This window comes from Brachyistius frenatus, unplaced genomic scaffold, assembly GCF_029030835.1.
Source record: "Brachyistius frenatus isolate BFR_SWC_R1_liver_20210118 unplaced genomic scaffold, ASM2903083v1 Contig_28, whole genome shotgun sequence".
Taxonomy (NCBI): domain Eukaryota; kingdom Metazoa; phylum Chordata; class Actinopteri; family Embiotocidae; genus Brachyistius; species Brachyistius frenatus.
The window spans coordinates 2,361,273-2,377,203 of record NW_027210627.1 but is presented as its reverse complement, the minus strand read 5'-3'; the positions used below and the strand labels follow the sequence as shown (position 1 = coordinate 2,377,203).

Sequence of the window (15,931 nt, the reverse complement as noted above, 5' to 3'; positions counted from 1 at the left end):
TGAGCTTTGTGAGTGAACTGTAAAGGACACTTAAAATATCTATCATAAAGCCCCAGCCTCTACCCGACACTGTTATTGCATCGACAGTGTTTTCTTTTTCATGATTTTTGGCCACCTCGACACAACTGAGAGACCAACGTCAGCCTCTACATTTGACCTACAAATTAAATATCTGTCCCTTACCGACCGCCCCCTCCCGTGCGCCAAGTGTTGCACCATCTCACATGTTCTACTGACCTCAGGTTGGCTAAAAATGACGAGGGGGCGGGAGCCGAGCAGTGAGTGGGCAGACGGATCGCCATGCAGCTGTCATTGTAAGACTTGCTGGGCCGTGACTGTCTTTTCCCCTTTCAGACTGGCAGAGGTAGGGGGTAGATCATGAGTGGGGTGGTTTGACTCATGGGACGAGGAAGTGGGGGGGGCATTGTGCCACTTGCCGGGCTGGACTTGATGCTTTGCATTCAACCAAACACCTGCAAGAACAAATCTCAACGCCACTGGGAATAAAGAGGAAACCCACTGAAGACTTGCACAGAAGCTACACGCTCCGAGGGAAAGGTTACAAGAGATTGAAAAGTCAGAGGACATCAAGAAAAGGAGGTGGAGGAGCAGGGCCGTCGCTTTCAAGAGACCAGTCAAGGGAGCTGATAATGCAACATGATCCATTGGGTCTTGCCCTAAAAATACCGCTGGTCAGGAGAGTGGCAGCTATCTCTATCTGCTTAATTACCTGGTGATCAACAATTTATTTTTCTTCTTCGGACAACAACTGAGGTCAGAGGGTAGCAATTTGGGGGAAATGAACCACTGCAGATATGTTTCTAAAAAATTTAATTCATTTTCTCTAGTAGGGAAACTTATAGATTAAAGATGTGAGAAGCATGTTAACTGTTATTTATATGTAAAACCTGCTCATAGACTCTAATGCCCTGATTGGACATAGGTTTAGAATAGTGCAAAAAGGCCCGGTTAGTGTTGTAGTCACACCGTCCAGGTCGACATTTAAAGAATCCTTGGAGGTTCTACCAAGTCCGTTGAACCATGAGGAAAGCTGAGGTGCAAATGACCCTGAAAAAAGGGTCAGATAAGGCGGTGGCCCCGCCGAGTCCCGTCATCCCCCCCAAACGGTCCAAAGCAAGCGCAGAGCAAGTCGTCCCGGAATCTCGAGGACCCGGTTATCCGACCCCGGCCCCACCCGTTTTTGTACGCAAAATGAGGAACGCCGCCGTGGGAACCGGCTGCGACATCCGTCTCAAGGTGACCGTGGCTGGAGACCCCCAGCCTTCCCTTTACTGGTACCACAACGAAGACCTCCTCAACATGGAGAACCAAGAGTACGGAGGGCTCTGGATTAGGGATTGCAAACCCAGTGATGCTGGTCTCTACACCTGCATCGCCAATAATCACGTGGGAGAGGCTCGAAGCAGCGCCGTGCTTGCTGTCTTGGATCTGGGTGAAGGTGAGATCCATAAATCTAATTTTATTCATCATTTTTAGATATATTTAAAGTTTTACTTGAATGCCAACTGGTTCTCGAATTTTGCAGGATGAAGATTGATCAAATAGTAGGAAGTAACAAAATATTTAACAATCTACTGCGGGCATTTATTAACCTAAAATAAACTTTATGGAGTAGCCTTTGATTAATCGGAAGAACTACAAAACCTTCCGTTTCTCCTTGGGACCTTTTTATGGTAACTGATTATAATTCTGTCACTGTATTGAGCAATAACGTAAATTAGAATAGCAATAACTCCGATTGTCAAGAGGCATTTAATTATATTCAATACACAGGCATTTAATGTCATTTCCTTGAAAATGACCCAGCATGCACCAGTCAGCCCAAAGGCCCAGCCCCCTTAGTGAAGAGGACGAGAACATATACTGCAATGTTGTCTGACCTCCTGTTCCTTTTGCTCCAGTATAAATTGATAATCCAAACTAATATTTTAACCAGGACTTTAGCTGCTATATCTGCATCAATATTGCATGCTTATTACGATATTTCACTTTTCATTTAAATTAAAGTACAAAGTTGTTTTCTTTTTATTTCACTCTAAACTTTTGTTCCCAGAAAATTTGGGTACCAGTTATGATTGAGATGATGAAATAATTTCACATTATTTGTCAGATGGTGATCCAAATTGAGATAAATTAGAGGAAGCAAAAACACCTCAAATAAACAGGGCCTTGAATACACTCAATCATAGTCAAGCATTTATTCATAGATATGTACAGTACATAAGTACAGAAAATGTCAAATGGTCTCTTTTTTTCTACAAAAGGTATATTCATCTTTTTAGACCATTCGTGCCCACTTCTTTGTGTTTTTAATTTCAAAGCATGACAATAACATCCACATATATTTTACCTATGAGGTGTATAGCTGTTTGAAATAAAACAAATGGTGGTAAAGTTGGCTTTCCACCTGCTGCTTAAAATTCTTAAAAACAACTACTCCTTTGACAGATGTAGTCGAAGCGAGTGCTTGAGAGTGTATCACCGTCAGATCCCTCAGTGTCCAACCAAGGATGCTCAGAAGGCCAACGCAGCATACGCTCTGATCAACCGAACCTCTCTTTCTGTTCCTCATCATCTCCAGCGCTGATCAAAATTCAGCTCACCTGAGCGCTTTGACCACCTCTGCCGCTTTGAAAAATGACATTACCGCCTCCTCAAACGTGCCCTTCATATATCAGCTCAAGCGCTTTGTCATTGTTCGGCAGTACTCAGCATGTATAGTGAAAAACTGTCCCTTCAATTTCCAACTGCCTTTTCCCACTGGCAGAATATGTGCGGCTCGTATTTTTTTTTTTTTTGCATGCACAAAGATGTCAAGACTTATCGTTGCTGAATACAGTTTAATCAGCTAAACATCTGTAAAGTTTTGGCAAATGAAAGCATTCCTCTGATGTGGGAAAAGTGACATGGTCCTTACGTAACTATTCCTTCTGATTTCAAGTCACTAGATGCTTTGTGCAAACCCAGGACAAAAAAAGGGTGATGTCTGCAGACTGGACAACATGATCCTTTTAGTGTAGGCAGCAAGAAACCACAGTGTATTACATTTCCTTTCCTTTGCTACATAAATATTGGAAGGCTTGGCCAGAGTCCAGATCAAATATAGGCTGCACAATCAAATGTGGCAGGACCCCAGACCCCAGAACCCAGTTTGGGAAAATATAATAATAGCAATACAATACATCGAGTCTCTATTTAACTGTTATTGGTACGTGTTTGACACGAATGCAGATGGTATGTAACATTGCATATTATATGAAGATAAGAAGCCAACAATATAAATACCATAATTCTACCATCATGCTGTGATACCATCACTTTCTTACAGCAAACAGCCACGCATATATTTTGGGGCTGTGACAAAACTTGATTGGATCTTTGACCAGCAACATCATACTCTACATTATGTTACAGGATAAATACAGTATGCTGCTTTCAGCTTTTAGAGTTCTGTCATAGTGTCAACATCTCACTAATGTGTTGCATGCATCCCATCACGGGAGCCACCATATTTAGAAATATACTATAATAGAGAAGTACATTTCCCCACACCCACATCTGCTGTGGTTTCATGTGAGCAGACATCACAATAGACAGTACATAGTTTCGGGTTTTCAGTCTTTTGATTTGACCACTTTTTACAAGTGGATCAGAGCTTTGTTAGCGTTTACATTGTACTAGTCTCTCAGTTTTAACCTTCAGTTCCATTCAGGTCTGTGCTGCTTCACCACAGCTGTCCCATCACTCAATGATGCTGCCACGAACCCTTTCTCTCTCTCTCTCTCTCTCTCTCTCCCTCTCCGTCTTTGAAAATGTCTCTCCGTCCCGCCCCCCTTGTCCACCAACTCTCCCTGGTTATTTATACAGTGGAATGTGCCAGGCCTTACATTTCTGTGATGTTAGCAGGCCAACATCTCTCCTGTTACACAGGAAGACATCAGCGCTAATTTTAGCCCAGCCCTGTATGACTCCCTCCCGGTCTACTGATCAGGGAAAGGGCCAAATTTGAATCCACATCATCTGAACACACAGGCTTAAAGATGTCTGCCGTATGCAGTATGCTGCCGTGCATCTTCTACAATCCAACCCTTTTTCTGCTGAGTAATGTCTCTGTCCTCTTTGGAGTTCTGCATTTATTTGTACAGATTGTTCAAAGGAGTAAATAGTTTCGTGCATTTACACGGCCAGATACGGGGCCACAGAATTTGTTTGTAAATGTCTTTGCGGGTCACCTTATGATAAGGCCAAACATTCATTCTCCTTTTAGCTTACTACCATCTTCTGTGTGAAACATCTGACTCTTAGGTGCTGAATGCCTCTGTTGGTTTCAGCAGATAGTTGCCCAACTTTATCTGTCTGCCATTTTGTGCTGGGCAGTTGGTGTACATGGAGTTTGTCAGAGCTTTCCAGCTTGGAGGTTTTGGCTGTTAAACCGAGCAATCACCTGACAGATGCTCAGATGCTGTAGAGTTTGGTGATTATTCTCTGCAGGTTTTGTCAGTAAGTGTGCGTTCGAATGGAAGTCGTGAGCTCGTGGTTGCTGCACGGGGGAAACCGGCGAGCGCCGTATGCTTGGCGTTCAAGTGGTTCAATAATAGAGGAAATGCAAAGACCCTGAGGGAAAAGATTAGGCCGTTGGGAAGATGAACATTTTCCCTCAGAGAGAAGAGGAAAGACAAACTCAACATGACTAAAATTGAAATATATCAGCTTAAAATCCAAGGAAAAATGTATTTCCATGGCCTCTGCCATTTCTGTCAGCAAACAAATGTCACAACTCGTGAAATCGAGGCTTATAGAAAATGTGCAGTTTCGACATCATGAATACCACAAAAGGGGGCTGTTCACATGGACTCTTCTCGTGGTAAACAGGACCCCATTTGAACGTAGCGAGAGCGGCACCTTAAGCATCATACATACCGTTTGACCTTTTTATCACACTTTGAGTTGATGTGGCCAACTTGTTGGCAAACATTGGCCTGTTGACACATCCGGCAGATACACAACTTCACCTTTCATTTTTTAGAAGTGTCTGTGTGAGTAAAAGACCACAGTGATGTGGAACCAAACAGTACACTGCAGGCTGTGAATCCAAAACAAGCTAAAAGAGGCTAAAAAGCTGCAAAGAGCAGAGGAGAATTGCAGATTTGGGTGATTCAGCTCAATAACTGACAGGTTTTTTTTGTGGTTTTTTTTTTTTAAAGCAAGCTAAACCGCCTGTCCAAAGCTTGCAGAGTAATCATGCTCCTTGGCAAGTCCTGACTCTGGTAACTGTAGATATGGAGTGTGACTGTGGCCTCTTTCCAGTGAGTTTGGATAGATTTCTCACCGTGTTGTCTTCCTTCTGGACCACAAATGTGAGTGAACAGGTGGAACCACCAGCCACACTGTGGAAATCCCCGACATCGCCATGTTGATTTAAAAAAATAGATCAACAATGTTGTTTTAATGGACAGAAAATCATGAACGGGTTTATTGGGGCTATAAAACTATTCAGCTTTGTAGACTCTGTTTCGTGAGAAACACTAAACTGGATTTTGGAGTGCATTACAGATTACTAATTTCCGTGCTGACAGTCTTTTGAACATAATATGCACAGAGTATAAACGGCTCATTAAATCTAGAGAAGGCCGTAGTGATGAGTAAACACATACGAAATCCTAAAATCTGTCCTCAGTCTGAACTATTAAGAGACACCTGCGGCCATCTTCTAAAGTGTGGAATGACAAGTAAATGATCTCTTGCATCAGTATTCTGTCTCCTCTATATTGTCATGATTATGGTCTTTTGCCCACTCAGTTATGAACTGTTCCCTGTTTTTAACTCCCTCCACCCACCAGAGGTCCCTAAGTCTCTCCCTCCTCAGGCCACGCCCACCTCACCTGCAGCCACTCTGCAAATCAACCCACTCAGTATATCTACTCCCAGTCTGCCACCACTAGTTGCCAGATCATGCTGTCACAGTTCAACAGCGGATTGAGGACCAAAACATGCAACACAGGTTGAAGCAAACAGAGATGTTTTTTTTGTTTTTTTTAACAACAAGAATTGTTAAATCAACAAAGGTTAAGGCAGGTCTACCCAATACTGGTGAAAAACAGAATCCAAAGCTTATGATGAAGATGTTATCCAGGTGAGGTAGGCGTGGCCTCAATTTGCAGGCTGTGATATCAAAACAAAAGAGCTAAAAGAGGCTGAAAATATCTGTACTGAATACAGAACCTCTGTAGGCTGATCAACTTCATTCATTGTACATGTTGCCATTTTATCAGTTGACAATAAGAAATTTCTGATTGTGTTTTGATTATTACTTGTCTTTAGGATTCTAGCATGAATAAACCATTCAATCAGTGGATTACCATAAAGCACCTGAGAAGAAAAGCTGGATATACTGGCACCCTCTACTCTCATTGTGTGTCACCTCCAGTGTTGAAAATAACACTGCACGTCAACGTCTGACACATTACAGAGGCAAACTCATACAGTAAGAACACGTAATTATTCGATTAGCCGCCATGTGCCAAAGGGTTGTTGTGACTAACACAAAAAAGTAATGTCATCATGACGTTAACGTTGAAATCATATAGAATATGGAAAGACAAAAGAAAAGACATTCAATTGAAGAGCAGCTGCTAGGGAGACAAAAATGCACTCTCCATGACCCGTGATTACATAATCAACAAACCATGTAATTAAGCCTGAAGGTATCTGCAATTATGCAAATGATTACTACATTTTCTTTTTATTTGTGGCTACAACCTTGAAATGTTTTATATGAATCATTGTGTAAGCAAGTCAAATAAGCATAAAGAGAACTGCAGTGCTTTTCTAGCGTAGGTTTATTAGGAAACGAAGTGATGCTATTTCTGTGCACTAATACTGTGGTGAAATGAAATGAGTAAGTACGGCCAGGTACAGGGAATCTTTGAAACTGAGCCGTTCAAAAAATATATATCATATTCAATAACATATTCTCAATTATTATTATTATTATTATTATTATTATTATTATTATTATTGTTACACCCTATAAATCAAACATTAGCAGCCACAGCAATTCCCATGTGGAATAATACAATGCCCGTACTGTATTTTGTTAGTGTGGCGGCGGGTACAGCTTGTGTTGTCAGTCTAAGCAAGCACCACATTTGCCGAGAGCTACACAACAGTGTTTCCAGCAATGCAGAGGAGTGAGGAGGTCCCTTTAGCCGTGGAGGCGATTCTACCCCCCCCCCCCGCTCCCCATCTCTCTCTCTCTCTCTCTCTCTCTCTCTCTCTCTCTCTGCCGACAACACAACATCGGTTCATTACACCGGTTGAAAAATAAGACACAGACACATGGGGAGGAAGGGAAAAATGAGAAATATCAACCAGTGCTGTAGAACACTGATCTTAAGAGGGCTGGATCACTCCCACTGTTTTCTCTGCCTATCGGTGTGCATCGCTCGTGGGGTGGAACGCAGCGGGGGAAGATGCTCGAGCCGTCGCTGGCTATTGTGTGGACAGGGGGGCTCCCTCAGAGTGGATGATATGCATTCAACAGACATTTCCACCTGCGGATGGAGGTCTAGGCTCAATGCTTTTCAGAAACGGATTATCACAGAAGAGCTGCTGAGACTCTGACTTGTTATGTAATGGACTTAAGTGCCTTCTTTGTATTTTTTTTTTTTTGTTTTGTTTTTTTGGCGTTTGATTGAGAGGCTTTCACCTGTATGTTGGCAGAGTTACAGTATATAACAAGTTTTACATCCAAACTGCTGATGTCTTTGTTGGAGATTTTTCTTATTTAGCTGAATAGTAATGGCTCGGAACCCCCAGTGTATCTCGGGGAATACCCTGCTGCTGAATGTAAGCCAAGACAAAAAAATACCTGTCGAGGACATACCAACAGTGGCCATGAAAAACATTCAGACCAAAGAAAACATCAGGCAAGTGCTCTTTTAATTTACCTTTATCTCTTTTATTTTTCATTCTTCGCTGGTTTAACAATTTACTGCATATGGAGCTTAAAACAATATGAAATATTCCATTCGAAATGTTAAAAGAAGCATTTAATCAATATTACTGCCACACAATGTTTTCTCAGCTGATAGTGGCAGATGCAGTGGCAGTGCTTATGTGAGCTGAAGCTAGTCTATGCAGCCTTAATTGAAAAGGACCAGTGTTACTGTGGGATATAATAATCTTGAAAGGAGCCTTAGAATTCTGATTAAAACACCCCCGAGCTCAAAGCACCTCCGCAGCTTTGAACTAACTTCAGAGAATTGCAGAAAACTTTCAGTTTCCCTAAAATGCCGCCATAAGGCACTGTGATGTTTCTCAGACTGATGTTAGGCAGAACATTTCTGGAGTTTCTTTCCCCCCTTGAGTATCCCTTTTGCAGTGTCCTCCAAAAGACTGCTAACAGTATAGTAAAATAGATGTTTTTGTTACTTCAGGCATTTAAATTTGACATGAAAACACAACAAAGAGAGTTTTATTTCACACTGTTTACAGTTACTGTTCTTGAATTTAATCATCATTTTATGTTTGCAATTCTTCAAATTTAGGGTTCACATTAAAGTAAACATAAACAAACCCATTCAAGATAATACGAATTAAAAGATACGATTTTTGATTTCACAGTGACACAGTGAGATTATACTCCGAATGTAAATCTCATTTTAGAAGCTGTAACTCCAGCACTGTGGTTTTCTGCTGGGGTACAAAATGATAGGCTCATGAACCACGCTGTCTTGGAACTGCAGTGAAATATTAACATTAATACCCGATGCAGTCACTTGCAACGTATCGCTACTATCAAAGCCCTGACAAGGTAATTAACTTGAGTGATGTCTAGTTCTTCCAGAAGTCGAAACCTTTCATCACAAGAAAACTTAATCACAAGAAGTTGTGATAACAGAATGTTCATAAACTTTGGTTGTTTAATGGTGTCACTTCAATAGTGCTTGTGTTACATTCAGTGTTTCTCATTCAAATGCACTGTGTTTCACCAAGACCAAACAAAAAGCCATTTGAAAAATATTTAGAAACATTATTTACATCCATGTTTGCAAGCTTCCCATCTCTTTCATCCTTGAGTTGTCTTGTGCATTGCTACGTATGTTTTGGTGCATTACTGTCATCAACTGTCAATCACTGGTAACCACTGGTAGTGACGAGTAGCACCTGTGTGGTCATGTACGTCTGTGTACAACCAAATGGGCTCATAAAAACATTGCTCCATTGCACACTACTTCCATACTGTTTTTATTAATCTGAATAGTATACTGTGTACTGGTTTTGCTGTATAAAATACATAATATCGTTTACTAACAGGAGAAAGTCACTACATGTGTAGTTAAACCGCACGAGAGGGTACATTGCAGTTAACCCATAAAACGCCTGTACAAAGGTTTCATGCCAAATTTATATATATATATTTTTAAAAGCATCAGCACAGTCATTCAACATTGTGTTTATTATTGTAACAATGATGACAAAGATCCTGAATTAAGTAGTTATTTTGGCCCAACTAAAGATGTTTTTCTACTTCTTAACAAACTACTTATTTCAACCAAAACTGTACTCTTTCACCTAGCCTAAAATATGGGCTTTGACTAAGCCTAACCCAGCTAACACATCTGATTAAATATATTTTAACAATGACCTGTGATGGTTTTGAAAGGCACAAAAAAAATTGTGTCAGTCAGAAAATGGTCATGTTGCTCTGAAGTGCAACAACAAACAATTTATTTTGTCATTTAAATGTAAAAAATGTTGGCACGTGAATATGGCTTCAGTATTTGAGTCCTGGACGAAATACGCTGCTTATGAATGCTTTTGTTTGTGCCATGCTGTAAAATATGTTAAATGTTTTATACGCTATGCAACATTTTTTAAATCTAAAGTGTAGTAATTGGATATGAATATTGCATGAATGTGCATTGTAACTGAATTTAGATAACAGCCATGAGTAGAATCGTAAGCAGCATATAAACCACTTAGAGAAGAAAGCCCCTAAAGATCAAGGAGACAAACATTCTGTGTAATGACTTTTTTCTTTTCTATGATTTCATACAACCATTTTTAGTGTTTCTTTACCCTGTTCAATATGACCAACATGATCCTATTGTGTTCTTTTACTGCAAGAGAACAACAGATAGCCTCTGTTTTTTTTTTTTTTTTAATTCCACCTACTGTGAAGCAAACACCTCATGAGAGCTGCTGGGATGCCAATGACTCAATAGTGCTTTCTATTTTGAGTCTGAACGGTGACTGCATTTTCTCTCAGTCTGAGAAGAATAGTCATATCTATCAGATGATACAGCAGGAACAAATCTTTAGGTTTAAAATGGATATAGAAATAAGCTAAAACGGAAACACATATTTATTTTTCCAATATATTCCCCTCCTTAATATTCATTTACAGATGTTATTGAGATCATTATAAGTTACAAAGACTCATGAACAATTCAACTGCAGAACATTTTGTGCAATCAGCTTTGGTTATATTAATGAGATCCTGAGGGTGACAACTTCCCAAGCCAAGTTATGTTAAAATATATATGATATTAAATCCAATTAAATTGAATGAAAACTAAACTTTAACTTTCAGAAACTTAATTTAATCTTGGATACATATTTTCTCCAATACTAAATATGATATTAAAGACGAAGTTGCCTTTTTTTCTCCACCTGACTTTCTTTTCTAATTGGCTGCTTGTCCGAATTTATTATCTTGCTGCTGCTTTATAAGTTATTAAACGGGTATATAACCACCTGGTAGCATATGATATGCATAATGCTTCTGAGCATGGTTCTAGAGTTACAGCCAATGCCGGGAATGTTATTTTTTTCAGTGAAATGCGTAACCTTCAACATGCATTTGGATCTTCAGTTGTCTTTCAGCAATTATCATCACAGATTCACCTGAGTAGAAAATAGAAGTCGACTGGTTCCTATAGTAACAGTATGCCCTGTTTACATCTTCCGCTGCCACTATGGAAATATCATTTTCCATTCTTGCCAAAAGATGAGCGATGGTACAATCTTTCCTTTTGTAATTAAATACATTCTTTACGTGTTTTCAGATTCCGAAACAACAGAGGATGAAGGTGAAGACCAATTTGAGACCAAAGAAGATAGCGGGGATGTTGAGGACCAGGCTCTGCATACAGGTACTCACCGTGTTTCCAGCTTGTGCTTTTTCCTTTTGAAAATATATTTTCTACAGTTCAGTTTTCCATCATTTCAACAGTATTATAACATTTACAGACACTAATTAAAAAGTAGAAAACATTTCAAAGGAAGAATTTGCTTGTTTGTACTTAAAGCTGCATTCATTGATCGCTGTGTTGTATTTGGCTACTTCTGAGACAGAGAAGCAAATATATATAATTATCTTTTTATGGTCAAGTCATTTGCCAAAACATGCCAACTGTACGTAAATATCCAGCAGACACAGAAGGAAATTGCCATTTATTTATATACATCTGATAAATATCCAATTTTCCCTCTCTTTGTAGCTCTAATTTGATCTCCAACCAACATATCGATTGGTTGGGAGTCTAAGGAACCAAATATGTCCTGAATTTGATTCCTTAGAGTCCTATTTCTCCAAAGTGTTCACCAGCACGTTGCTTGTTTCAGACCTGCTGTGGTCTGAAACAAGGTTTATTGAGAATTCTTTAGAGTTGAAAGAGTCCGCAGAGTCATTACGAGCGAGCTCTTAAAAATATTGAGTAGAGCAGCTTCAAATTTTATATTTAACATGTATATCTGCCCCAGTGACAATCCTCACAGACAACACCTAATTTTTTACCATTCAAATTTGTCAATTTATCTCTTCTTCTACATGAGCTACAGTGAGGGACAAATGTGCAGAAGATGTCAATAGAACACATGGACATGAGGATCACTCTAACAGGTAAGCAATAAATACACCAAAAACCCTAACACCATGGTGTTTTGACACATTTACACTAAAACACAATGGTCAGCTGGTTGTGAAATAGTAGCAACTTACTCTTTCCAAATGATTTTCCTTCAAATCCTCTATTTCAGGAGCCAGTCAGAAGATTATTCAAGAGTATCTCCTCCACAAGTCCTCCTACCCCCATCCCCAAGACTGGTCAAACGTACCTCCACCTCTCCACTGCCAAGTCGCTCTGATTCTACTACTCCTCTCAGCTTGCGGAAGAAAGTTGTTGTGCCAACTGATTACCAAGACACAGTTCCTGGGGAGTTTGAAGAAAAGGTTAAGCAGCCAAAATCTTTGTCCCAAGGAAACACCCAGGACTCCCGACCACAGACTCCGCTGAGTGAATACTCCCGAAAAGAATTTACTACCAGACCTTCCCCAAAACTTACAAGGGTAAGCTCAAAGGTTTTTGAGAAGGTCCGCGGGTTAGAGGAACGAAGGCGAAGTCTTGATATTCCAGAAGGTTCCATCTCGGGAAGATCTTGGGCAGGGTTCAATCATGCTGGATCTGTAGATTCAGATGACGGAGGAAGCCGGTTGGGCATCTCTAGAGAAAGTTCAAAGGAAGATCTTAGGGAGGCTCTAAAAGAGGATGCTGCTGAACGGAGATCTATATTTAGACAGAGAGCTGCTTCACTGGAGGAGAAACATCGCTATTCCGAAAAAGTACAGGACATTGAGAACAAGTTCACTGAGGAGCTCCAGCGCATCAAAAAACTTGTTGGAAAACCTCATATGAAGAAATCCTTTTCAACGGAACAGCTCACCCTGAAGGGCAAGCAGCGCCAGCCTTTCAGGAAAATTGAACCTATTCCTCCGCAAGTTCTACAAAAGCTCCAAGAAAGGGAACGTGTCCAGTGGGCGAAAGAGCAAGAGGGAAAGGGATTAAGTCAGCAACAAATGCAGCAGCAACAGCAAACACAGCCAGAGCTGCATAAATCCCAACCACAAAAGACAGCAAGCATTGGTTCAACAGCCATAACGGTTAGTAGATTTGGAGAGGTTGCAGGCACCCCACAGTCAATGCAGTTATCTGACTTACCAGGACAAAGGTCAGTGAGAGAATTGAATAGAACCAGTCCCATTATAGAAATCATTCAGAGATCTTCATCACCAGCATTATATCATCAACAAAGGGAAGATTCCCCAAGCAGAAATGTTACGGAGATGACATTACGCAAGGTTGAACGAAGGCCACCAAGTCCGCTTGTGCAAAGAGTATCTCGAATGCAAGAATCCCCACACATCCAACCATCTCTTGCACAAGCATCACAAAAGGATGAGACTTCAGGGAGGAAGACGCCCATAGAAGTGGCGTTAAGAAAAATTGAAAACAGACCAGCGAGTCCATTGGTCCAAAGAAAGGCTGTCATTGTACAAGATCTTCACCCTCAACCTCCTCCAAAACCTCAGAGAACGATGCCAGTTACTCCAACAGAAGAAATAATGGAAGTGGAGCTATCTAAACCGACCTCAAAGATAAGAGTCCCCACAATTATCGTTGAAGATGAAAAAATGGAAGATGTTCCCGTGACCACAAAAGAGCCTCAGCAGATGAGTACCGGTGCCAAAGGGGGACAACAGCATAAGACCAAAGGAAAGAACCGGCGCCCTCGACCCCTGTCGCCAGAGTTAGGTTAGATTTGTTGTGCTTCTTTCATTAAGCTTTCTTTAGTGGTGTGAAGTTCCAATGACTCATTCTTTCCTAGATAGTTATTTCCACTAACTATATCACAAGATAAAAAAATGACTTAAAGCTTGTTCTTTCGTCAAAATGTGCAGATTCTTCCGATGACTCTTATGTGTCTGCTGGAGAAGACCCAATGGAGGCTCCCGTGTTCGAGTTTCTCCTCCAGGACACCGTAGCATCTGCCGGTGCAGATGTGCTACTAAAAAGTATAATTGCTGGAACCCCTTTTCCTGAAGGTAAGATGATGTTCTTGGTGTTCTTAACAGTAAAAACCCTCAGAGGGGATTTTGAGCAACTGATCGGGAAGTGTATTTATTTGTTTTCTGTGTTTTCTCTGTTCAAGTCACCTGGACTAAAGACAACGCTGGAATCACTGACATTGCAAATTATGCTGTCAAAGTGGAGGGCGAACGGCATAGTCTGCTCATCAAATCGGCAAAAACAAGTGATGGTGGAAAGTTTTGCGTAACTGCTGTTAATCAGATGGGCAGAGCCTCGAGCAGCGCAACCCTTATAGTTAAAGCAGGTAAGTTTGACTTTCGATATATCCGATCAAGCTTTATTGAGAATAGAGAGCCACGGTTTTGTGATGAGTCACAACATGAAACACAACCTTAAAGGATTTGATCAACATTATAATGCGAAGGTAATCTTATCACTTGCTTACTTTGTAAAAATGACTCTATAATGCAGATTTTAATTGCGTATCCACAAAAATAGCAGTTATTTATTGTGAATTAGGGCACCTCAACCAAATAAGAAATTATGGGCAGGAACAAGGAATTCACTGTTTTTAATTTAATTATCTTTTACACTGGGATATCAGTCTGCCAATGTAACTTGGATGAAGTCAGTTATTGGAATAAATTGTAAATTGTTATTATAGTCTCGCAGAGTTGAACAGAGCCTTTATTTCTTCGCCCTGCGTTGATTTAAAAATGTCTACATATTCCAAAAACAGGCCTGTGTATTTGACAATATTTTTCAATTCACGGTGTTGATTTGAAAAATCCCTTTTTTTTTTTTTTTTTAAACCATCTTAAACTAAAAATAAAAACAGTTAGTGTTCTCTTCCCACACTGGCATTGTGTTGCAGCTGATTTCTCTCCTGCTCCCATGTCATTATCTCTGAGCAAAATGTGTGTGCCATATATTCCAGCTGAATAACCTCACTTATAGTTACCATAGCAACTCTGAGGCAAAAACTGAACCTATAAATTGCCCACTGATGCTCGCAGGCTCTACTCACTGTGAATACACTATTGTTTGGATTTTACATTTGGCATCTCAAGATTCTAATTATATTTTGAAGGGTGGCTTTGTTTTTTGTAAAACACAAAGTCTTTGAACTGCTCGTTGGGCTCTTTGCTCTCTGTAAACCCAAATCACAGTTGACAGAGGCAAAGTGAAAAGGTACAAATTTGACTTAAACAGGATTGTATCAAACTACAACAGGAAACAGAGGAGATCCTTTTTTTGTTGTTGTTTTTACAGAGTCTGTGCAGGAGCTAAAGGGAAACCTGGGTGTGCCAATGGAGATCAGCAGCCCTATTACATCGGATGAAGAGTATCTGAGTCCCCTAGAGGAAGCTATGGATTTCGGAGGGCCGGAGCCAAGGCGAACTATTGACACACGATTCAGGAAACCCCCGGTGTTCCTGGTGAGACTGTACAGGGCTGATTGCATAATTCCCTTTCCGAGTTTGACCTTTGTATGTTAAGTATTGACATTTTAACTGCATTTGTGACCAGACTGGTGCACAAAATACTGCATGGAAATGTGTTTTGTACAGGCTGTTGTCGATTCTATCAATATTAATTTTCCCTGTATGAACGTATTATCTGCTGTGTGGTCATTCCATCAACACATCTGTCAAATAAAAACCTGCAGGAAAAATGCAGCTCTCAGCTTCTAACCTGCATTCAATTTTAAACAGGTAACAATGAGTGATCAAGATGTCATTGAAGGACAGGAAGTCACCATGTCTGTCCGAATAAGTGGACAACCCAAACCCATGCTCTATTGGTAGGTCCCCTGACTTCATCATCAAACTACTTCAACTCATTTGCTCGCATGGGATATTGAAAGGCTTTCTTATCATCACAAATTGTCCTGACTGCGTAATTTGTTTTCGAGCATGCTGCAATCATCTGTTAAAGTTGGTGGAAGCTCAATGTTTATCGAGCCTAGCGATCTCCAGGATAACAGAAAAGAGTCTTCATAAAGGGGCAGCACAGCGGTGCAGTGCTTAGCATTG

General features: G+C 40.5%; 1 protein-coding gene across 2 annotated transcripts in view; it reads left to right on the top strand.

Moving 5' to 3' along the window:
* Positions 1–408: 408 nt before the first annotated feature.
* Positions 409–15,931, top strand: part of spegb (striated muscle enriched protein kinase b) — a 37,332-nt gene continuing 21,809 nt past the window's right edge. The window contains exons 1-8 of one of the 2 annotated variants that reach the window (XM_069698892.1): positions 409–1,459; positions 11,094–11,180; positions 11,869–11,929; positions 12,067–13,619; positions 13,766–13,909; positions 14,017–14,199; positions 15,168–15,334; positions 15,611–15,699. In XM_069698892.1, the coding sequence (XP_069554993.1) occupies positions 1,042–1,459; positions 11,094–11,180; positions 11,869–11,929; positions 12,067–13,619; positions 13,766–13,909; positions 14,017–14,199; positions 15,168–15,334; positions 15,611–15,699 (2,702 nt within the window). In that variant the 5' untranslated portion in view covers positions 409–1,041. Of the gene's footprint in view, positions 1,460–11,093; positions 11,181–11,862; positions 11,930–12,066; positions 13,620–13,765; positions 13,910–14,016; positions 14,200–15,167; positions 15,335–15,610; positions 15,700–15,931 lie in introns of both variants that reach the window. The other variant, XM_069698890.1, reaches the window with a different exon arrangement.